The 22,056-nt window shown below is 39.5% G+C and overlaps 3 protein-coding genes across 3 annotated transcripts; 1 reads left to right on the top strand and 2 right to left on the bottom strand.

Annotated features, from left to right (window-relative positions):
* The first annotated feature begins 670 nt into the window (after positions 1-670).
* On the top strand, positions 671-10,062 carry LOC109992627 (soluble guanylate cyclase 88E-like). The gene is made up of 19 exons (XM_020645315.3): positions 671-763; positions 912-1,117; positions 1,265-1,405; positions 2,250-2,389; positions 2,508-2,642; positions 3,285-3,408; positions 3,515-3,634; positions 3,764-3,848; positions 4,206-4,292; positions 4,856-4,973; positions 5,667-5,796; positions 5,989-6,135; positions 6,820-6,966; positions 7,061-7,217; positions 7,296-7,405; positions 7,531-7,620; positions 8,253-8,399; positions 8,507-8,644; positions 8,807-10,062. Exons 2-19 carry the CDS (start codon positions 998-1,000, stop codon positions 8,957-8,959), a joined length of 2,289 nt encoding a protein of 762 aa, XP_020500971.3. The 5' UTR covers positions 671-763; positions 912-997; the 3' UTR covers positions 8,960-10,062.
* A 3,137-nt stretch (positions 10,063-13,199) lies between these two features.
* Positions 13,200-17,757, bottom strand: arl3l1 (ADP ribosylation factor like GTPase 3, like 1). The gene is made up of 6 exons (XM_020645339.3): positions 17,525-17,757; positions 16,517-16,660; positions 15,076-15,192; positions 14,656-14,706; positions 14,347-14,532; positions 13,200-13,669 (listed from the first exon to the last, which is right to left on the bottom strand). The coding sequence occupies exons 1-6, from the start codon at positions 17,540-17,542 to the stop codon at positions 13,622-13,624; spliced, it is 564 nt and encodes a 187-aa protein (XP_020500995.1). The 5' UTR covers positions 17,543-17,757; the 3' UTR covers positions 13,200-13,621.
* Positions 17,758-18,480: 723 nt separating this feature from the next.
* LOC109992650 (uncharacterized) lies at positions 18,481-21,687 on the bottom strand. Its single transcript, XM_020645350.3, has 8 exons — positions 21,599-21,687; positions 21,364-21,418; positions 21,091-21,159; positions 20,880-20,915; positions 20,558-20,587; positions 20,206-20,463; positions 19,868-19,966; positions 18,481-18,677 (listed from the first exon to the last, which is right to left on the bottom strand). Exons 2-8 carry the CDS (start codon positions 21,413-21,415, stop codon positions 18,604-18,606), a joined length of 618 nt encoding a protein of 205 aa, XP_020501006.1. The 5' UTR covers positions 21,416-21,418; positions 21,599-21,687; the 3' UTR covers positions 18,481-18,603.
* Positions 21,688-22,056: the final 369 nt, after the last annotated feature.

The following is a 22,056-nucleotide window of genomic DNA, read 5'->3' as shown; positions in this document are numbered from 1 at the left end:
TGCTGACCTTTTTGAAGTCAAGTCAGTCTTTATCAAGCAGCTTTTTTTCCTTACAAATTGATTCATTGAGCTCAGGAGGAGCCTGAAGGGAAGAAACACATTTTCCTTATCCGGGTTGAGATTGGATATCGATTTCCCTCCTGCTCTGCTCTACAATGCCACTTTCCCCTGGTAGGAAGCCTCCAGGGCTGTGAAAGGAAATACGGAGTCATCCAGAGCCTAAAAACAAAATCATCCGCAGACACATATCTAAGTTGAAGAGTTGCTCAGGATTTGGGGTTTGCTTAAAAGCCTTTGTATAATGGAAAAAATACACATCTGACATAAAAAAGAAAAACACACACCTTCATTTACCAAATAAATCTAAGCTTTTGTGTGGCACTTTATCAAACAGAGCATTTGTAATCTAAATCAGTCTGTTACGTCCAGGCTTTTAAAACCTAATGTTATCAGTTCATGACTGATAACATAAATATGGTGACTCTTGGTTTTTCAGGGTTTTTCCTAAAAAAAGATAATGATAATGAAGACAGGGTGAATTATCTTGACGGGTGTCATCTGTGTTTGAGAGGCGGCTTCCACAGTGTGTTCATGTCACATAGAGAGAGGGCCATGGCCACCAGGTGCTGACACTGGAACAATACAGACCCATTCAGACTCAAGAGCCTGTGCATTTAGGGCACCTTTAAAAGCATGAGCCCTGTTGGCTTTCAGATGAAACTTTATTGGGCTGGCTTTTCTCAGAAGGTGTGAAGCGCCACAGGTTAGTTCAAACAGTTCAAGAGAAACAAAGGCAGCAGTACAACATATGGCTTTTTATAGCTTCAGCCTCAAAGCTAAATGCATTAAAATTCAGATTGCAGGCCTGAAAATGTCATCTTTCTGAACATTTTTTTTATTTTCCCTTGCAGGTACCTTTGGGAGGACTGTTTGAAGTCAATCAGTTGGAGAGCTGCCTTGAAAGTGTTCAGACTGAGCTTCAATCCAGAGAGACACAATGTACGGGCTGCTGTGTGAGAGTCTGCATGACTTCATTAAAGAGTCCTATGGGGATGACGTGTGGAAGCTGGTCAGAGAGAGAGCAGATGTCAGGTTGCACTCCTTTGTTACCCACCAGGTACTGTCTGTACATCTGAAAAATATCTTTTAATTCTGTATAATTCTGTTTTTGTAACACTGTCTGCTCTGAGGATCCTACTCTTGATGTCAAAGCATATATCTTTCTCTCTGTTGATAAGTTCAATATATGTGTGTGTGTCTGCAGGTGTATAGTGAGAGTGTGATACCCCGCATTGCAAAAGCAGCCAGCGGAGTGACAGGCACACCTTACAATGAGCTGATGAACTCCTGGGGTGTCTACTTCTTGGGCTTTGTGGGGAAGTACGGCTATGACAGGATTTTGAAGGTGAGAAAAATCTCAGATTTGATACTCTGTTGTCATTTGGTAGGTGTGTGAGAGAATTATTAAATAATCAGTAAACGTTGTATGCTTGACACTACCATTGAACTAGTGACAGGTTCTGGATTTAATTTTTCCTTTTTTATTTATCCATTTGTGTAATTTGTCTTCTGTTTCTGTTGCCTTTTTAAATGAAATCTGTAGATCCAGTTTAACAATATTTGAGTGTTATTGAATTGCAAAAGAAAGACAGTTTTCTTATACAGTATACATATGTAGGCCTACGATAACTAAAGAATCAGTATGTAATTCATGTAAATATAACTTAGTAAAAAAATGAGGACATGTCACATCAATCGCTTAGGTTCTGCACATCTTAAAAAGAAGAGGTTGTTTGTAGATTGGATGTACTAAAACAAGCCTTAATGAGCTTAGAGCATTAATAACCAAAGTTTTAGTCTGTTTCTTTCCAGTTATAAAATATCTTTTCAGCTTTTAATGTTTCTTCAGGGCCATATTTTAAAGTAAAACTGGTTAAAATGCATCTTAATGGATTAAGATGCTAATAAGCTGTTGAAAGACAGGAGAAGGGAAAATTACAGATTTCTTTTTTAATTGGCTACTTAAGCAATTCACTATGGCACTTTCATAAAGTTACATGACTCAAGAAAGAAGGTTAATCAAAAGATTGATCAAAATGCAAGATATTCTGATGTGTAGTCACTTTCATGGATTTAGCCTGGCCCTTTATTTCAAGACCTTTCCCCCTTTAAGCCTAAAAACAATGAATAGCTAAATACTGAAAAGGTTGCTAAAGACATGATCTATCACCCTGTGTCTCTGATGTCAGGTGCTGGGCCGTCATGTTCGTGACTTTGTCAATGGTCTTGATAATCTGCACGAGTACCTGCGCTTCAGCTACCCCAAGGTGCAGCCTCCAACCTTCTTCTGCCAGGAAGAGTCTGCCACTGGAGTCACCCTGCACTACAGGTCTGCAGGATGAGGAGGCTGCTGGAGATTGATATGGACGATCAGGCGTCAGAGATAAAAAGATGTTTGAGTCAATTCTTCTGACTGATATTGAGCTTTGTCTCTGTGTGACATGCAGGAGTAAGCGCAAAGGCTACCTGCACTACGCCATGGGTCAGCTGAGGCAGATGGGGAAACAGTTCTATGATACTGACATCCATGTGGAGGTGCTGTCTGAGCAAATGGTCGGAGACTACTCCCATGTAACCATGAGGTATACACACAGACATACACCATGCTTTATTACTCAGGTACTGTACAAAACTACAATCTTGAGTTAATTTGTTACTTTGTCTTTCTGCATTTGAGAGGGAATTACTGTATTGCCCCCAACTATGTCAATGTTGCAGCAGCTGGTCCTTAATAAAACACAAATAGGTAAAGAAAAGCAAACAAGATCAGCAAACCAAGAAGCTGCCGTTTAAAGGATTTACTGACAAGTGACGTTTTGAGCCTCAGACTTCAACAACCAGTGCTTGTAGACTTTATTGCACGTTGCTCCTTACAATGATCCAAAAATAGTTGATAGGTGCCGATAAATGGAGAATTCAACAAAAGCAGCATTCCCCTTTTAAACTTTCAATGATGAGTGGAGGTCTGTAGGCAGAAACATAAACATGCGTCAGTTTTCATTTTAGTACGAAGTAGTTCCACCTTTTCTCACAACAAAATTAATTTTCTTTGCAATAAATTAAGTCAAATGTCATGAAAGTTATCTGTACTATTTGATGAAGCGGTTTCACTTGCTGTGTAGTGATTTTCCAGCTTTGCTCTAGTATAGGATCTGAATATTCCTCCACAACAGTTTATACATTACTTGAACATTTTTAAAAACAAAATTGGTATGTCTGTGCAGACTGAACTTTGACAACTCAGCCTACCGCTACATCATGAAAGAGGATGAGGAAGAGCAGGAGATTCTGCCAATTACCTCAGACTTCTTTTTTGAGGTCTTCCCCTTCAACATTGTCTTCAGACAGGTAATCTCTTTTAGAGATTAAAGCATTTTTTTCAATCTACAAAGGACAGTCAAAGAATGCAAAGAAGCCTTAGATGAACAGTAACTGTGATTCTTTGATTCTTGAGGACATGGTGGTGCACAACGTTGGCTCCGGCCTGGCAACAGTGTTTCCTGATCTGGATGGAAAGAAGATCAATGATGCCTTCCTGCTAGCTCGCCCCCTGGTGGAGTTCACATGGAACATGGTAAGACAAAGCTTCACCTGTCCCCATATCAGATAGGGACCACTTAGATGCCTAAAACCAATTCAGCTCCACTTATGTAACACAGTTCTGCAATTAACAACAATGCATGTTCAATTCATCTCTTCCCAGATCATTTCCCACCCCAATAACCTGTTTGAGATCATGTCCAAGGAGCCTGTGAAGAGAGAGAGGAACCTTCACAACCGAGTCCAGAGTAAGAGTGGGAGCCATGCAAACACTCGCAGGGGTGTGTTTCTGGTGTGCAAAGACTTGCTGGCTTCTTGTTAGATCAATTTCACTACAGTCAGTAAGAAGACACCCTTTCCATTTCATTACAAAGAAGCGGACGTGCCATCAAATGATGCATGTACATGCAGGCCTACAAGACCTCATCTTTTACATTAACCCTTGAAAGGTTGCCGAAATAAGTTATGATACAAGGAAGTCTTGCAGTTGCAGAAATTTGAGTGTTTTACGTCATGATGTAATTTATTGTAATTGATCCCTGTCCTGGTTCATGGGTCGAGGGTGAATGTTTATGGCTCTTATGGTTTACCATGTTTTTCCACAGATTCTGACTATGAAAATGCCAACCGCTCTGCTGATGTAGACGTGGAGCTCATGGCTTTCCAATCAATCATTGGAGATGATTACAAAGGTCTCAATCTCTTTGCTTTCTACAAATGACACATTGCAGTACCCAAGCATACAGTAACTGAACTAGTATGGCAGACAACACCTATGAAATACCATTATAGCTAATATGATATAAATAGTTCTGTTATAGCTCATTTTCAGAAATACACCTAAATACGTTCTTGGATTGAGTTATTGAGTTATTGAGAGCTTGTAACCCACAGCTGTTGTTGAGTCAGAAGTTGGTTGGCTGAGCATTAAAAAAAAGGTGAATTAGCTTCCTGAGCTCTGTCCATATGTAAAAACTATGCCTGCAAGCCCCTCTATACAGCATAGTGTAATGTTGTTTTGAAAAAGTGATATATAAAAAAGACTAATTAACTCTAATATTATAGCAAATTAACATTTAATATCTATTTGTACTAAATCAGAACATGTATGATTTTATTTGGGGATAATGTGCAGGACTCCAAGCAAGGAAAATATGGAAACTATACAGAATTTGTATTTTTAGTTGCAAAATGTAACCTCAAACTCAGCTCTTAATGTTTTTCTTTGCTCGCATTCATCATGCTTCTCTTTTAGACGGTAACAGCGCTAATGCCATGGAGAGCTGGGGCGATGGGAGCCGCTGCCTAAAACTAAAAGGACAGATGAGATACATGCCAGAGTGGGAGTCCATCATTTTCCTGGGAACCCCTGTGTAAGGCCCCCCCACACTCACACACACACACACACACACACACACACACACACACACACACACACACACACACACACACACACACACACACACACACACACACACACAAACACACTCAAAAGACTCAGATCTTTATTAAAAAGCTGCAGTAGAAAAGTAAAACATTCTCAAAAGCGGCGAGAGCTAAACTGAATTACGAGGCAGGAAATAAAAGACTGGGCAGGGAATCAAATCAGGGGCCTATTCTTACAGCACTTACCATGCATGAAATGAGCTGCTAATTAGCTTGTAATCAGACAGTGCAGCTCTTGTGAGCCTAATGGGAACCCATTTGCAACTGAGAGTGTTTTCTACTGAGTACATTACCAAAACATCTCCCTTCTCTCTCTGAAACATTTTGTTCCGCAAGTAAATGCTCTTATACCTGTATTGACAAAACTACTGAAATGTTAAATGTCTTATCGCACTGCTGACATTATTTATTCTGTAGCACATAATATAGCTGAGAACAAGTGCCATTTGATTCCCCATTTAAAATAACAAGCTAATGGTGTTTCTAAAAAGGTTGCGTAATTGTAATTGGTTCTGTAATTGGTCGAATTCATATTGTTATTATTGTTTTTATTTGTCACTATTTTGTAATGCTCCTGTTTCTGTGTGTGTTTGTGTGTATGTGTGCCTGTGTGTGTCTAGGATGGAAAGTCTAAGTGCTATGTTCAAGACGGGCTTGTACATCAATGATCTGAGTATGCACGACTCCAGCAGAGACCTGGTGCTGGCAGGCACCCAGCAGTCAGAGGAGCTGAAGAGAGCTCTCATACAGGTTGACTCCGACAAATGCATCTGCTTTTCTTTTTTCTTTTTTTTTCTTTTAATTGTGTGATCAACTCACCTGTCCACCGTGTGTCTTACTTTTAGCCCAGGATCATCCACCCATTGTAGACATGAGATGTAATGAAACAGAGCCAAGCTTGCATGATGTTTATTCTGTTCAACTACCCCTTTGTGAGTGCAGGAGCAGAAGAAGTCCAGTAAGCTGGAGGAGAGTATGAAGATGTTGGACTATGAGATGAAGAAGACTGATGATCTTCTTTACAGGATGATTCCCAAGCCAGTGGCCAAGAGGCTTCGCAAAGGAGAGCCAGCTGTAAACACTTGTGAGGTCAGGATTGAAGATTGTGCCATTGGCCTATGAGATCAAAAGTAGACACTTGCTGCTCTGTGAAACAACCTTTTTTTAAGAGTTAGATGAGAAGATGAATACTTTTACTTTTACTTTTGCTGGTTAGCTTAGTTTAGCACAAAGACTGGAATCAGAAGGAAACAGGTAGCCTGATTTGATTTTAGATAACAAAACAAGCACTAATACTAATAACAAAGATTCAATTTTAACTGCACCAAGTAAATATAGTTACTATTATTAGTGAGCTCTAAAGAGGCTGTTAAGCAGATTATGTGTAATCTTTTTTCTAGCTACACAGGCTAGCTGTTCCCATAATTTCCTGTCTTCAGTCTAAACTAAGCGGATCTTAACTTCACTTTAAACAGACATGAGAGACTTACAGTTTAAAGACACATCGTAGAGACATGTACCTAATCTTTTAGGAAGAAGCCAAGCACACACATACACACACAAATTAATCCTATGACTTATAACTTTTGTTGTAAGACAATTTGAGACTTGTTGCTATGCTTAAATTCTTCGTCTTTAGGAATTGCTTAAGAGTTGCTGGTTATGCACAATGAATGCCTGTCTCTCTCACCTGTGTGAGTGTGTGTGTGTGTGTGAGTGTGTGGAGTACAACAGCCTGCTAGCTCATCACCTCTCTTATCTCATTTCCCCAAGGTGTTCCCAGATGTGACCATTCTTTTCAGTGATGTGGTGGGATTTACTCGCATTTGCAGCCACATCACTCCAATGCAGGTGGTCTCAATGCTCAACACCATGTACACGCTGTTCGACACGCTCAGCGAGAAGCACCGCGTCTTCAAGGTTTGTGTGTGTGTCCCATCTTCTTAATATGCTTTATTCATGCTGCTTTAAAGCTGCTGTTCCTGTCTTCTTCTTCTTCTTTTTTTCAATCTAGGTTGAGACAATTGGTGATGCCTACATGGTCGTAGCCGGAGCTCCAGAGAAGACAAAGTATCACGCTCATAACATCTGTGACATGGCCCTAGACATGGTGCGCTCCATAGACCACCTGAAGGACCCCTCAAATGGCAATAACATACAGATTCGTGTTGGTGGGTAGAACGTGTGTTGACTTATTTGTGTGATTATGTTGTTGTTCTTTTTAGTCTTCTAACTTGATGTGGTTGCAGGGATCCACTCTGGGATGGTCGTGGCAGGTGTGGTGGGACATAAGATGCCCCGTTATGGTCTGCACGGTGACACAGTCCACACTGCATCCGCCATGGAGAGCAATGGAAAGGTAGGTGGAGAATACAAGTGAAAGCTTGACATAAAGCAAAGATGGATAAGTCAGTTCTGTTATGACAAAGGTTTAAGTTTTTATGATTTTCTTTTGACTATCTGGTTCTTCTTTGTCTCATTCAGGAGATGCACATTCAGCTCAGCAGTGCCACCTACGAGCACCTGAAAGGAAGTCACTTTATTTTTGAAAGAAGGGGCATTATTACCATCAAGGTTAGGAGTCAAAACGGTTGCCACAGCAACCACACCCTCCATATTAATTGCATTTACTCTTCCACTTTAACACCATGTGATAAGAATTACTTCCTATAAAATATGTGAGTGAGAAAGCGGGAGATTGGCTGCGTTCAGAAGAGTCTGTCTTAAAGCCTCATGATGAATTGATACATTATGAAGTGTGCTATACATAATCAACTTGAAACCAAACATATTGTTAATTGGAGACTTACAATAAGACATTATAAACATTTAGAATCCCCCCAAAAATACATGAAATAAAAGTCACTTATAATGTTTTACCTCTGGGAGTCAGCACACTTGGTATTCAGAGTGGGTACACCCCCCCCCCCCCCCCCCCCGCCCCCACCTTCTTGATTTGCCAACTTTTTTTATCAGCCAGTTTGACTTTGAGCCTGAACATTCAACAGTACAAGATTTCTGAGGCAGCTGATTATAAGCAACAATCTCAAGAAGGCAAGGTTGACTTACCTTTTCATCAGGGATTTTGTTTTACCACTGAAAATCCACAAATTGCCTTTTGACTCTCTGATATGACCCAAATTGTCCTGAGTGTATTTTTTTAAATGTTTTTGTTGTCCTGTTCTCCTCTCTCCCTTTATTTTAAGGGTAATGTTGAAATTGAGACCTACTGGCTGAAAGGTAAGAGGGACAAAGATGGTAACGCTCAGGCAGCGTGTCCTCAGTTTGAGACTCAGACAATCAGCAAGGCCAACATCTCAAGCCCCGAGGAGAAAAGGGACGAGGAGAAACTGGTAAAAATTCAATCCAAAGACATGCTTGAATGGTTTACCGATCATTTGCTTTATTGCCACCATCATCATCTCTGATTCCATGACTCTCCTGCTGTCTTTGCCCCCAGGTTTTCCCACTGGTTGCAGGTGAGGATGCGGATGATGTCAAGTCTATTCCCTCTCACCGTATTAAGATGGAGATATCTGGCCATTTTCTGGAGGAGTCCTTGGAAGAGTGCCGCGTGGAGGAGATGTCGGTTCATAAGGTGAGTGCAAGGATTTTTAAACTTTCAAAGACTCTAATTTAACAACTTCTTATTCTTATAATTCTTTCAACTCCCTTGCCAAGGTTATTTTTAGCCACTTGTGCTGTTTTTGCATTCGTTGTTTTGAATTCAAAGTGAATTAATGAGCTGTTTCTTTTTCAGTCCCACTTTAAGGATGCATTGCATGACGGTCTGCTGGACTCTCATCTGGAAATGGACTCACCTGAATCTGAAGGCGGAGACTCCATCATAGAGTCCCGAAGCAGCTCCTGTGACTCCCACTCCTCCAAGAGTACTATGTGCACCTTGTCGTAAATGTGACCCGATCATTAGTTAGTCATTAGTTGCAAATGTGATCCTAATTCATCCACTAAAAGCACCAAATGGTATCCATATAGAAATCCTGTTTTAATGTTATTAAATTTTGCCTTTTTGGGGGAAGTTCATTTGGTAAACACCTTGGAAAACTTTTAATCATTAGTTTGTACTTTAACTAGTCAGTAAGGCTTCTAGTGACCCCGAGTGATGTTTTTTTTTAAAGCCTTGAATCTAAATGACTGAGAGGTCAGTCACAACTGTCTAATATGTGGATTCAGAACATTCTGAATCTGCTATCTTATCTATCTAAGTTTTGTAACAATCTGCACAGTGGGAGAAGTTACCTTAAGAACAGAATGCGTTGGTTGGTTCTAAATCACGTCGTGCCAAACATCTTTGTATTTGTAATATGTGGAAGTAGAAGCCATATTATTTGGATGTTTCAACCAGCTACCTAGCCTAGCAGCCTACCGCTACTTCACATATTTAACTGCACTGACTGGTTATTTAGTCCAAAGGCATTCTCATTTGGGCCTGCTGATAATGCCCTTAGATATTCAAAACTGTACTGAGAGGTTCAAGACTAATTTGCATTTGAAAATTCATCAGGCGATGCCAAGCTAGTGTTTTATTGCACTGCCAAATCATCAGTGCTCATTTAGCTCTGACAATACAGAAATCTATCATAGCAATAGCTTTTAATTTTACACTTTGATGAGTTTGAAAACTTGCAAAAGGGCCCTATGTGAGAGACCACACACTTTTCAAAATATCAACACAGTCCAACAGAAAGCACAATAAATGAAAACTCTGCTACCGGTATTTACCATTTGTGTTAGTTTAAAAGCCAATGGCCAATGTTCATGGCCATGTGGTTCAACTGCACATTAGCTCAGTACTTTCATGTTCTGTTTTAATCTGCTGCACCTTGTAGATGTGACATCTTGTTTCAAGCCCCCCCCCCCAGTCCCTCTTCCTCCTCTCCCCTTCATCTTGCATGTCTGAATTCAGTGTTCTATATCAGTCTTGTTGAAAACACAGCCCCAGCACAATGTAAACGCTTGTCAGCTCAGCGAAAAATAAAGCAAGGTGACTGCTGAGCCGCGTGCAGATCCATTAGTTATTGTTTGTCCTGTCACTCAAAGGCATTTGCATTCAGACTCACATTTGCATACGCATACATTTATCTTTTTTTTTATTGAACCCAATGCTCCTTGGATATGGTTTATCATTTTTCTGTGTCTATGTGTGGTCACGTTGCATCCACACATGCATGTGCATCCCCCACATTACCTAAACACAACAGAATGCCTGGAAGCCAGGACACAATCCTTTTGTACCTTGGTATTTCAGCTTATTTCAATGTGATTGACAAGTATGAAAAACATAAACATTTGTCCCAGTGGGTCTAACATTAAACTTATTGTTTGACCAAAATGAAGATTAGCTATATTTTAACCGCTTTTTAAAAACATTAGCATTTTGCCTACTGCGACTAATCTCTACATTCAGGTTTATTTTAAGAATCTAATATTTTGAAAAGGATGCTAACAAGCCAACAGTTGGGTTAAGCATGCTACTTGGCTAGATATTGCTTGGTAAATTACACACATTGTGGGTTTGTTAGCAATGTGCTAAATAGCAGACTGTATTCCATGCGGGTCAACAAATAACTAAAACGTTTTTTCTTAGCTAATTAGCTGGGTTGAAGGCTAAGGAAACATACTTTTGGTCAGTAAATCCCCACTGTAAATCTACAGTGCTTCAACACATCTGTAGGCTTTACCACAAATACATTAATAGACAGTTTAATTTCAGTTAACAAAGTCCAAGTTAGACAACATTCCCCACAGACTGGTTTTCAGGTGAACTGCACCTGTAGGTGGCGTCCTCCCGCTCTAAGCTGCCTCTGCTGGCTATGTGCGAGTCTTTAGGCGATGAACTGATGGAGCAATGGAGGCAGAAGGCGTAGAAGAAGGCAAGCAGGAGCAGGAGGCAGACAACACAAAAAATGACCACAATCAGGATGGTGTGAACTTGAAACTGCACCTCCTCCCATGGGACGTGCGTATTGGTGGAGGTCAGGAGGTTTAAGGTCATCGAGGTAGCATTGAAACTGTGTGAAGGATTCCTTGTGGGTAACTGTGGCTTAAAGGAAGCCAGTTGGGCGACTTCAGTCATGATGGGAGGATGTGGGTCTTCAGTTTTTTGGGGATTTCTTTGTTGAAGCTTGAAGGATAAAAGTATCTCAGGTTTAACACATGCACAAATAAACTAACCCAAGATAGAGTAGTGATTATTAGACCGGTTGAGTCAAAGGTAAAAAAGTAAATTTAACCTGCTAGAATATAAAAATAATGAATTTGTATTCAAGTTAAATGACCAACACAATACATTAATAACCATGTATCACCTCATTTAGATTATTAATTGTGGCATCTTCACTTTCATATATTTGAAACTAACATTTTCATTTCCGTATTTACAAAGAACTAAACACAGATGTGTCCTTTGTTCTTACCTGGAGTGTGTGTTTGCTGTGTTGTGATCCAGCCTCTCTGAGCTCGCTTTCTTTTGATGAGCACAGCTTTGGGGGAAATGAAAGAAATGGAGGACAAGAGCAGGAGGGCTGGACTAGAGTAGAGAGGTGGATGGTGGACCACGAATCACATGCAGTGTTCCCATGGCAACTCCTGCTGGAGAGCCACTAACAGGGTTGTGCTCACATTTGTTTTAAATAAAATGTGTAATTATTCTTATTATTGTTTTTCTTATTATCTTGTCACCTTAAGATTAAAGGGTGTTTTTTAAAGTTTAGAAAATGAGATAATAGGGGAGAACACAATTGTATGGAAATAACATGAGACATTTATAGACCTAACGCTACAATATACACAAGTCACTTTAGACAATAATTATGCTTTTAACCAACAGGTATTCATGAAATTCAAGTGTGTAAAACCATGTTTTAGTGAAGAGCAAAGTGTCCTCATCAGGTTTTCTAACACTGCCACCTGTTGGTAAAAGAAGCAGCACTGAATAACACGCATCAAAAAAGTACTAACGCTTCCCTTGGCCAGCCAAGCTCCTGTGCCGTCTGGTCTCTTTCAAACAACCATAATGATCCTTTAGTACCAGCTGTAATTGGTACCACACCCCCTGCTGTGCTCCCTCAACAGGAGCTGATGCCTCAAAAATGTTTTAGGACTTGCACCAAATTTAGTTGCCATGGAGATGACTCAATATTCATTTTGTTATGACAGCTAAGTAGACCAATGGGATGTTTCCCCCCCCTTTTCATTTACATATATATATATATATATATATATATATATTTAAAACCACTCATAAATACTAGACAAAGGGAAAGGAAAAATATTCATTAGCATCATTTCATGTAGAGGAGGAAAGTGAACAAAGCCTGCAAACTGATTTTAGATTCTGGACTAGATTTTAGAGTGCTTTCAGATGGTTAATTATAGATCCAGAAAATACAAAAGATCCTCTCACATAGAGCCAAAGTAACTGACAAGAGGATTTTAAAGTGGGGTTTCAGACCACTGTTGTCTCGGTAGAGTAGAGCCATTTTGGGAGGAAGACCCAAGAAATAAATGATGTACAAATGTTTTGGCTTAGATCCAAGAAAAAATGTTCATTGCACGTGAAAGTTGTCTACACCAAGGGGACTCTTTGTATTTCTGCAAGGAGAACACAGTGCTCACCGCAGGATATTAGATGTGTCATATGGCAAACTAGCACTGTGAAAAGGACCCCTAACAGATATACAAATTACAGCAACACTGCTTGCTATGCAGTAGTGCCAGAATTAACATCCAGAACAAAGATTCTGAGAGAAAAGTCTCCATGCTGCAAATTAGTCAACCTCTCTGTGTGTAATTTCCTGCACTGTTTGTTCTTCTGAGCCTTGATGAGTTAATATCTTATTCTGCCATGAGGGTATATAACTGTGAACTCTCTCACTCTTTGCTTCTCAGAGTCGCTCATATGTGCTTGTGATCGCCGTGTGGAAATAAAGCAGATTGACAGCTGGGCAGGAGTGGATCAGTTTGGTATTGTTCTTCTTGGCACTCACAGAGCATTGACATGTTGTTTTACTCTTTCACTGAGTAATTCTATTATTTTCTCTTGAAAGGATATTTTACTCTATATTTAAATACATTTATGGATACATTTTATTGATTATGGCTTTAGTACATTTCAAAACATGGAAGAAAAACAGCATAAATGACTATTTTATTGTCAAAAATCTCAAAACATACACTTTACACTCACACTGAACATTTGCCTATGCTTTTTAAAATCTCCAGCAGGTCTACATGGCTACACACTCAGTTTGGTTTTCTCCCACTTAAAGAAAACAGACAAATTCACCAGACAAAGATCCCTGGGCGACAGGGGGACCAAAAACATACATTGTGCCTATAATTTACGTAATGAAGCTAACTCTTTTGAATTTGCAAAATATCCATAAAAATAACACGGATTGTAAAAACAGAAGTATCACTCAAATCTTCCAGGGGAGCAGGAACTTTGAAGATGTTGTGTTGATGTTCAACTGCCTGTTATTTATATTTTTAAATCATCTTTGTGAAGCTTGATATCTGTTTGACTCTGATCGCTTTTGTTTGTGAGGATGTTTCATTTCTTCTTGTTCACAATGTTGTTGCAAATCCAGTTCATGCCATCCTGTTGGGGAATGGAAAAAAAAGAAAGAGTCCAGATGTGTTACGTAGATGTATGGAAGATGATAAGCGACCTAAGGTAAAACATCTCTTTGAGTACTGGTTTTAAAAGCAGGTTTCTGAGATTTTTACTCTTTTTTTATTTTGATATTTAAGTCCGAATTGAATTACTTCATTCTCAGAATTCTGAATTTAATCTCAGGATACATATTGTTCTCTACTTTTTCCTACCTATATACCTTTAGTTTTCCTCTGCAAGTACATTTAGAATTCCTAAATTATAGTCAAAAACAGCGACAGATATCTGAGAATGTGACTTTATTGTGACTCCAGTCTCAAATTTCTGACCTGTATCTCAGAATACCTTTTTTTACTATTACATTTCTGGTACTTTTTTCTTTAAATAGATTCAAAATCCTGAGCTTAAACTGATGCATGCTTTTAACATGTGTTCCTTATCTTCTTCTGGAAAGATGTCACAACAGTCTGTAGATCAGAAAGAGTCAGTACCTTCAGTCTAAGCAAGTCAAAGAGATTTTGATAACAATAAAGTCCACACTAGCTCAGACTGATTTTCAGAATCAAATTGCACAGCCTAGTGGCAGGAAGCAGTTACTTAATGGTTTAAATAGGCTACTTCTGAGAGGAAATCAATGAATCAAAAATGGAACTAGGTCTTACCTGAACTCCCTCCCCAGACACGGCTGAGCAGGCCTGAATCTGCCACTCACGGTCACGGTACGTATGCAGGTTGAGTCCCTCAGCGACCTCACTGGCTGGTGATGCTGTGGCTAGATCCTGCTTGTTGGCGAAGATGAGCACAGGAACTCCCTTTAGATTCTCCTCATCGATCAGCTCAGACAGCTCCTGCACATGCATACACATGTTATTGACTTTGAAAAACACACAAAAATCCATATCTCAGTTTAAAAAACAAATAGTGAAAAACACATTTTCAAATATAGGAACTAATGTGTGCATCAAACTCACCAGTCCCGTCTCCTCAAACCGCTTCTTGTCTGCACTGTCAATAACATAGATCTGAAAGAAGAAACAAACATGTGGGAAATAAAAAATTTTAGGGAATAAATAATTATTGGATTTTAAAGATGTATAATATCATTATGTCTTATGTTTAATAAAAGTCCTCAAGGTGTCTGTCTCTATACAGATACTCCTAAACAGCAGCCAAACACTTATTTATAGAATGAGACACAACCTTTATTTTACCTTTACCTTTACAAATGAGGCTGTTCACCGAGATACAGTTGGTGCAAATAAGTGGTATTACTTCAATGTATTTTCAGTCAAGTCCTAAGGAAACCCTGGGATGACTACAGAGAGTAAAGCAAATGTCTCCAGAGAGAACATTTCTTTTGCATTGATATTAATGAACTTTTATTCACTCACCAATAGGTCTGTGTTTTCCAGGTACTTTTTCCAGAAGGGCCTGATCTTCCTCTGTCCTCCAATGTCCCAAACATTGAGTTTCATACCATGAGAGGCGACGCTCTTGATGTTGAAGCCCTGACGTTAAACACAAAGCTGTTGTCACCGTGTTGGACATTCATTTAAACACAGTTCCAACAAGGGAGCATATGGAAAGCCTCTCAAATGATTATAAAGTAATTCATTAAGCAGCAATGTACCAGAGCACAGGTGTGTGTGTGTTAAGTGAATCACTGTTTGGTTACTCAGTGTTGTCACCTTGTTATGTATCAGCAGCAGAGGAACATGTGCTCTGGGTGTTTTATAAGGATGTGATAACTGTGATTATCTGCGGCTGTTTCTCATAACACTGCTCCTTTTGGTTTCAGTTTGTGAGGTTGTATAACATCTTTATCCTGAGGGCCTGCCGAGGAGCAAATCTGCGGATAAGACATGGAGGATCAAGAGCAGTGTATGTGTGCCTGTGTCAAGTCTGGTTTAGCCTTGTGGTGACTATTGCTATGATATAATGGCGTGCAACCATGATTCCTGGTGTTTGATGGACTCTCACACTGTGGGAGTTCCTAGAAGTACATTTGCTCTTCAGTGTTATATATTCACATTAGAAGTTTGATAATCATACCCCAAACAGGGGGCTAAAAAATTTTTTCCGTCACAGTAGAAGGATTTTGTTCAGGAAACATGTGATGTGAGCTTGCATATCTGGAAGGTCATGAAGTTTAAAGCTATGGTTTGTCTCCTGCTGAAAGCTTATTTCATATCAAAGGCAGATTTGGCATCCACAATTGATTACCTCACTCATTGGAGGGTAAAGCATGAGAACAGCAAGCCAAATAATTACATTTAACATTGTGTGAAAAAAAACAAAGGTCATCTGAATCCCATTGCTTTGAGCAAGAGCGTGCATTGACCTAGCTGGTCTCACAAGATTATATAAACCCCCCCCCCCCCCCCCCCCCCACCTCCCACCCCGCCCCAATCCCAAATCCTGCCTTTCATAATGTGTTACAGTAGCACAACAATTGTAAAATATAGTTTGAAAAGTCACATTCAACACGACAAATCTGTCAGCACAGACAAGTGTTGCTCTTGTTTCAGTGACAGCAGACAAATTGGATTGTTCTCTCGACAGTGGGAACTAGTTTGTGATAAAAACACTGACAGCATATTTTTGGCAGATGCTGTTTTTCTAATAGACACTTAATGATAAACTTCAGCACATTATGTTCCAAAGCGGCTTGGTTGTTCATTGTAGGACGCATTCATTAAAACCAAGGACACAAAAACAGCATATTTAAGCATGCCAAATAGTTGGTGTTTTATGCTTTATCATTTTTGACAGCGAGTGACTTTCCTCAAGGTTATGATGCATGTGGGACTGTGAGTGTTGTAATTCCCTCACCTGTGTTGGTGTGATGGTGTTCACATCCTCTGAGGCAAGGCTCTTTAGCAGGGTGGTCTTTCCAGCGTTGTCCAACCCCAGCAGCACTATCCTGACCTCCTGCTCTGTGGATCCCTTCAGTTTCTCAATGACAGAGAGTAAGCCCTGCATGTAGGGGAGGTGTGGAGAGACAAGTTAGACCAAATCCTTACTGCAGTGACCCTCTGTTATTTAGAACATGTATCTTATCTTTTGCTCAACTGGAGCAACCTTTATCATTACAGGTTGGATATTTCAATTTCAAACTGTTACTAAGCATGTGAGGGGCTGATCTATAAATGACATAATATTCAGTGTAATATTTCTTTAAATTACTCTGGAACAACCAAGATAGAAACCACAGGTAAATAACATGTCAAACAGATTTTAGACGCTGTTACACCTTTACACTGATCTCACTGACCTCTTTCTGATTATAGGTCAAGCCTCCCCTTACTTACAGCACCGTTTAGTACACATGCGTGCCCTTCTTACTCCACCCACCCACCAATCTCGGGCCCTCTTTCTCTTGAGCTACTGTAAAGCTCCCACCCCCATCTGCAACAAATGAACACGTTGCTTCCTTCAGAACTTCAACACTGGTGTGTCAGAGCTCCATTCACATAATGGTGCTCTGTTTAATGTGATTAGTCTGAAGCGAGGTTGCACAACCACAGACTGTTGCACTGCCAACAAAAGAGGCGCTGTGGCTTTAAATATTTGATTCAAGGTGACAGGTACTGGAGTGTAAGTGTGATTAACTGTAAATCAATGTAAATGAGAGGTTCTATTCAGATGTATAATCATTAAATTCACAATGTTTAACACGCTTAGCAATTTAGATAAACATCGGCTCATAAATGAGTTGCATACAACTGAAATAAAACACACTTTTGCAGTCATATCCACCTGTTATCACTCACTTTGGACCACACAATTACCAAAAGTCCACATTTCATAAGTCCTGTATGCCTCGGCCAGGTCACTTACCTTTTGAGCTTCTCCCATGATGGCACGTTTCCTGTGGCTTGGCTGGAGGGCTGCAGCTACATTCTCCAATGAAGCTCACACAGGTGTGTTAGCTATCCAGGTCCCCCAGGTTAGCTATTCAGAGAAGGTTCCAGCAGCCTCTGTAAACTTGGGTTGGTTAAGTGCTATGAGTCTATGTGATAGTAATGTCTACCTGGGCGTCAATTGCCGCTGTAAGGTTTGTGAGCAAGAAGAGGGGGAGGGTGGACAGGACTGGGATTAGGAGGCCAGAATTAGCCCTAGTCATCCATGCAAAGGCAACACCAACCCCTCCCCTCCCCTTCGTCTGTCCATCCCTCCATCTCCACTTTGCAGTGGCTTTACCTGGATTATCTCTTAGCCACCTGCTGTAGCAGGAAACATAAACAGCCCTTCCTGACAAACCTATACATACAGATAACAATGAGGAGAAATACAGGAGAAAAGGTTCAGCCATTTGTCCATATGGCTGAGGGTAATGCTGATAATGCAGAAAAACAAACACACTCAGTGCAACATGAGGACTGACAGCAAAAGAGCTTAACACATAAACTTCAGAGGATTAAATTGTGTTGTAGAATCAGGGAACTTATCATTTCTACATTCATAAGTCATCTCTCAAATCCCACATCTATCCCACTCTGTAAGAGCAGTTGATGGCATTATCATGCCATGTATCCATTACATGCAAGCTGCTATAAAGCTGATCTGTGTGGGTCGTCTGTGATGTGCCTTCCTTTGAGCAGAGCATTCAGTGGGATTAGTTCGACCACGCCTGCCCTGTGTTTGGATTAATTTCTAGGCTCCTTTTCTCAACTGAACAGGCGTTGTTGTCAATGTGCGGGGCATCAATGGATGTTAATGGATCCACCCTGGTCAGGGAATGGCTGAACAATAACTTTTGAACTCATTTTATCACACACACTTAGCCTAGAGGATGTAGATTAAATGTTTTTTTATTAAATTATGTTAACAAATATGTTTATATTAAACATTACAACAGAACAAAAACACAATATGATCATTTTTAAATGTGATAGACTGATTCTTGTTTAGGACTTTCATGGTGTGACTGGAGCTGGGATGGCTCTCTGCTCATTCTGTTCTCTCTGCATCCTCCTCTGTTTGTGTTGAGCTGCAAAGATAAAGGAGGAGAGTTGGAAGGTGTAACACTTGATACATGGAGGCAAGTCAATCTGTATTTCTATGACCAGCTGCAACAAAAGTTAAAAGATATAGATTAGCAAAATCTCCTACCAGCATTTCTCAAAATACTCATTATATATATATATTATCTGAAAGAAATCTGTGTAAAGATAATGTACAGGGCACAAAGTTTATGAGCCAGACTTTGGTTGTCTCCAGTGTTTAATCAGTTTAAGGACACTTTTATAATATATAATTATTGTTAACTTTTACATCTATAAGAAAATAGTTCACCACATCGTGGCATTGTTAGGAGACAGGAGTGTGGATACCATGTAGAGAAGTTGTTTCTTTCTTTTGTGTGTGTGTGTGTGTGTGTGTGTGTGTGTGTGTGTGTGTGTGTGTGTGTGTGTGTGTGTTTGTCTTTATTGGATACGACTGTGGAGATGACATGCAGCGAGGGGCCAAGGGCCAGGGTCGAGCCCGGAATCACTGCGTCGAGAGCTCAGGTTCAGTACATTTAGCCTGGGCTTTAACAACTGGGCTTAACCAGCGCCCTGCAGAACTTTCATTTACAACATTTACATAAAATATTTTTTTATATTAAATAGTGGACAATAAATAAAGTCAACCATGTAATGAAATTTGAGTGATTTTGGACAAAGTCTATTTCTTGGCATGGGGAGTTTAGTCCTGAAAGCAACACTGATCAATAGGCAACTTCTCAAGGAAGCAGTCTGACAAAAAAATTTGTATTAATCCATTTCCTCTGCAGTTCTTGTAAATATTAAACAAATCAGATGTGGAATGTTAATTGGTGAGCTTTAATCTTGTGGCTGGATGTTGCTATTTCTTGTCAGAGCCAGGCTAACTGTTTCCCACACTGTGTTTTTAGTCTATGTGCTATGCTAAGCTAACTGATTGCTGGCTGAAATCTCATTTTTTACAGACTATGACATTGTTATGAACTCTTTGTTAGAAAGCCAAATAAGCTTATTTGCCAATATGATAATCAATTTAAACTATTTGAAATACATGTAATTTGTACACTAAGGCATATAACTACTGCTAATCTGTCTTCATCACTTACATTCATAAAAATGCATTTGGAATAAAAAATGCTTTAAGAAAAATGTTTCTCTTTAAGCCCCGTGTTGTCTAATACTACAGAGCTCCTACCGTTGTCTCTTTTCAGCTTGTATTTCATAGCGATGCCCATAATCAGAACCAGGGCTAAAGCAGAAACGCCACAGATAATCAGGATCACCACACTGTTGTCTGAGGTCACAGTTACAAAGAAAAATACACAGACAAAAGTGAGGTTACACACTATCAGGGATACAAGGTGTGCATTTCATTATCCATATCTTAAAAGTCATTTGATCCTTACACTTTACCGGTGTCAAAATACATTATTTTCAAATGTTATATGTTTGATGAGTAATCATACACAATCTCCATGACAAAGAAGACGTAATCTGTGGCTTTTTGAGCTGAGCTGGGGGATGTTTACTTACTCTTGACAGTGACATCATGTGGTGAAGACTGGAAACGGCCACAAGTGCTATTCACAAAGCAGGAGTACCGGCCATTATCATCAGACAACACACTTTCCAGAACAAGCTGGCTTTTATTTTGGCCTTCGAGGGACAACTTTCCCTCCTTTTCCCATTCAAACGTCAGAGTCACGTTAGGAAGATTGTGAACACACGATAGAGTGATGTCGTCGCCTTCATCCGGCTGGGATACAGTGCTGTTGATGGAAACCTGAAAGTCTGAAAGGCAGAGTGAATATTTGAGGGCGGGAGATTAAAATTGATAATTAGATAGTTGTCAGTCTATGATAGTTGTCAGACGAGTTTTGCTCACCTTTTTCACAGTGTGACGGCACTCGAGACACTGGAAAACATGACAAGGAATGAATACATTAGGGTTAAAAACAACAGAGCATACATGACACATCCAAAGCATTCATAAAGATCACTTTATACAAGTGCAATATAAATTCATCCAATGTCATTTATTCTGCCCAACACTCGATGGATTGGCTTTAATCGTTCTATGTTTGCCATGTTCAAGTAGGCCCTTATCATTGTATCACCACACCCCTCTGCCAGGCTCTTTCTCATTCACCCAATACACAATTAGATTCATCAACAAGTAAACAAATGAAAGGAAAGAAGACACTTACTATTGATGCAGTGTGCAGAGCAGAGTGGACAAGAATCTAAACGGAGATAGAAAGAACAGGTGAGGAACATGTTTTGCATTGCAACTTACCTCGCAGTAGCCTATTTAATGTCGGACAATGTTTAGCTATTATGACTGACATGTAAAAATTCATATGTAGTCTTTTCACAGAGGGAGGTTTCAGCTGATACATGAGTTTTGTTTTTGTTTACCTGCCACAGTCTCTACCTTGTCGTCACATTTCAGACACTGAGCAGGAACACAGGCAGAGCCAAAGCAAGCTAAATGAAAGGAAATAACAAATGAACAAATATGATATATATGTATATATATATATATATAAGTATATATGTGTATATGAATATGTATTTATGTCTGAATTTATGTCTGAATGTATTTGTGATTTTTTTTTATCTAAACAGGTTAACATAATTTTAAATAAAAACAAAAATACTTATAACTTTAAAAGTAAAAGTTGTTCTTACCTGTGAAAAAGAGACCGTGCAAAAGGCAGAGCAATATCTCTCTCATAATCATTCTCTGGTGGAAAAGAGTAGCATCAGAAAAAAATGCTTTTTAACTTAAGAATGAGGTAAAGCTTGAAACCAAGTTCTAAAATGAAAATATTGAAATAAACTTTGAAAACCTGTATGTGAGGTATTTCACTTAGCTCCAAAATTCAGAAATACCATTTTAATGCGCACTTATTTTTCCTCTTACCTGTGGTGATGTTCCTCGTCCACAGAGTTTAATTATGACCTGCACTGCTTTGCCTAAGCTAATGGTCTCTGCAGCAAAAAAAAGGTGTGCTGGTGCTGATTATAAACATTGATAATGATGCAAATAAGTTCATTCCTGGAACTTTATATCAACAAGACAGCCTTTTGTATGTTTTGTTCATGGGCGTGATGGTATGGTAAATGTGACAGCAAGGCTACTGATCCTTTTATGTCATTAGGTAAAGTTTATAGGATTTTTATTTTACATAATGTACACATAGACAGAGGGAGAAACAATAAAACAAACACACAAAGGTAAAATGCAATAAAGCCTTTTATCATCAAAACTGTACTTTAGTTGTTCAAACCATCCACAGTCCCTGACCCCAAAAAGTTATGTTTTTTGCTTTTTTTTGTTTGGTGTTGTGGCCCAATTGAGAGAATTGAAGATTTTGAGCA

The sequence above is a fragment of the Labrus bergylta genome, chromosome 9 (assembly GCF_963930695.1).
Source record: "Labrus bergylta chromosome 9, fLabBer1.1, whole genome shotgun sequence".
Lineage (NCBI taxonomy): Eukaryota > Metazoa > Chordata > Actinopteri > Labriformes > Labridae > Labrus > Labrus bergylta.
The sequence above is the reverse complement of the archived record's forward strand: the minus strand, read 5'-3'. Positions and strand labels throughout refer to the sequence as shown.

What these genes read in the sequence shown, in the direction of transcription:
- arl3l1 (XM_020645339.3), bottom strand. An exon ending in TGGAAAACACAGACCTATTG is followed by an intron (nt 14,707 to 15,075) that starts GTGAGTGAATAA and finishes TTCTTCTTTCAG; the next exon opens with ATCTATGTTATTGACAGTGC. An exon ending in TGTCTGGGGAGGGAGTTCAG is followed by an intron (nt 13,670 to 14,346) that starts GTAAGACCTAGT and finishes ATTCCCCAACAG; the next exon opens with GATGGCATGAACTGGATTTG.
- LOC109992650 (XM_020645350.3), bottom strand. Translation starts at nt 21,415, where the DNA reads ATGATTATGAGAGAGATATTGCTCTGCCTTTTGCACGGTCTCTTTTTC. An exon ending in GCACGGTCTCTTTTTCACAG is followed by an intron (nt 21,160 to 21,363) that starts GTAAGAACAACT and finishes CCTTTCATTTAG; the next exon opens with CTTGCTTTGGCTCTGCCTGT. An exon ending in CAAGGTAGAGACTGTGGCAG is followed by an intron (nt 20,916 to 21,090) that starts GTAAACAAAAAC and finishes ATCTCCGTTTAG; the next exon opens with ATTCTTGTCCACTCTGCTCT.
- LOC109992627 (XM_020645315.3), top strand. Translation starts at nt 998, where the DNA reads ATGTACGGGCTGCTGTGTGAGAGTCTGCATGACTTCATTAAAGAGTCC. An exon ending in TCAACATTGTCTTCAGACAG is followed by an intron (nt 3,409 to 3,514) that starts GTAATCTCTTTT and finishes TTGATTCTTGAG; the next exon opens with GACATGGTGGTGCACAACGT. An exon ending in GGGGCATTATTACCATCAAG is followed by an intron (nt 7,621 to 8,252) that starts GTTAGGAGTCAA and finishes CTTTATTTTAAG; the next exon opens with GGTAATGTTGAAATTGAGAC.